General features: G+C 69.9%; 1 protein-coding gene across 29 annotated transcripts in view; it reads left to right on the top strand.

The window, feature by feature from the left end:
* LDB3 (LIM domain binding 3) overlaps positions 1-355 on the top strand; it is a 217,764-nt gene that overhangs the window by 68,006 nt on the left and 149,403 nt on the right. The window contains exon 1 of one of the 29 annotated variants that reach the window (XM_025204223.1): positions 88-257. The exons of 27 other annotated variants lie outside the window; for them this stretch is intronic. In XM_025204223.1, coding sequence (XP_025060008.1) covers positions 235-257 — 23 coding nt within the window. In that variant the 5' untranslated portion in view covers positions 88-234. Of the gene's footprint in view, positions 1-87; positions 258-355 lie in introns of those variants that run through there. One more of the 29 variants, XM_025204237.1, reaches the window with a different exon arrangement.

Genomic DNA, 355 nt, shown 5'->3' with positions numbered 1-355 from the left:
CCCGTGGGTCCCAGCCGGCAGCGAGGGGAGGGGATCTGCTTACTTACGCAGGGCCGGGCTCATCAGTGAGCCGGGTCCTGCCGCCGCTGCCCCAAGGGCTGCGCAGCGTGGGGCTGCCCCAGCTGTGCCTGATTAGACGAGCTGGGGACAGTGCATGCAGCTTCTTCTCTGGCTGTGCCCCTTGCCCCCAGTGTGTGGCTGGCGGAGCTGCAGCATGGCCCGTGTCCTGCCCGCATGCGTGGTGGACGGAGGCACGGGTAAGTTCCTGCGCAGAGCTGGGGGTGCTTTGGGGCCAGGCCGGGGCTGCGGGGTGCGTAGTTGCCAGAGCTGGCCTGGGCAGGAGGCAGGAGGAGCC

Source organism: Alligator sinensis, unplaced genomic scaffold (assembly GCF_000455745.1).
Source record: "Alligator sinensis unplaced genomic scaffold, ASM45574v1 scaffold94_1, whole genome shotgun sequence".
NCBI classification, from domain to species: Eukaryota; Metazoa; Chordata; order Crocodylia; family Alligatoridae; genus Alligator; species Alligator sinensis.
Note: the sequence above shows the minus strand (reverse complement) of the source record. Positions and strands in the feature narration are given on the sequence as shown.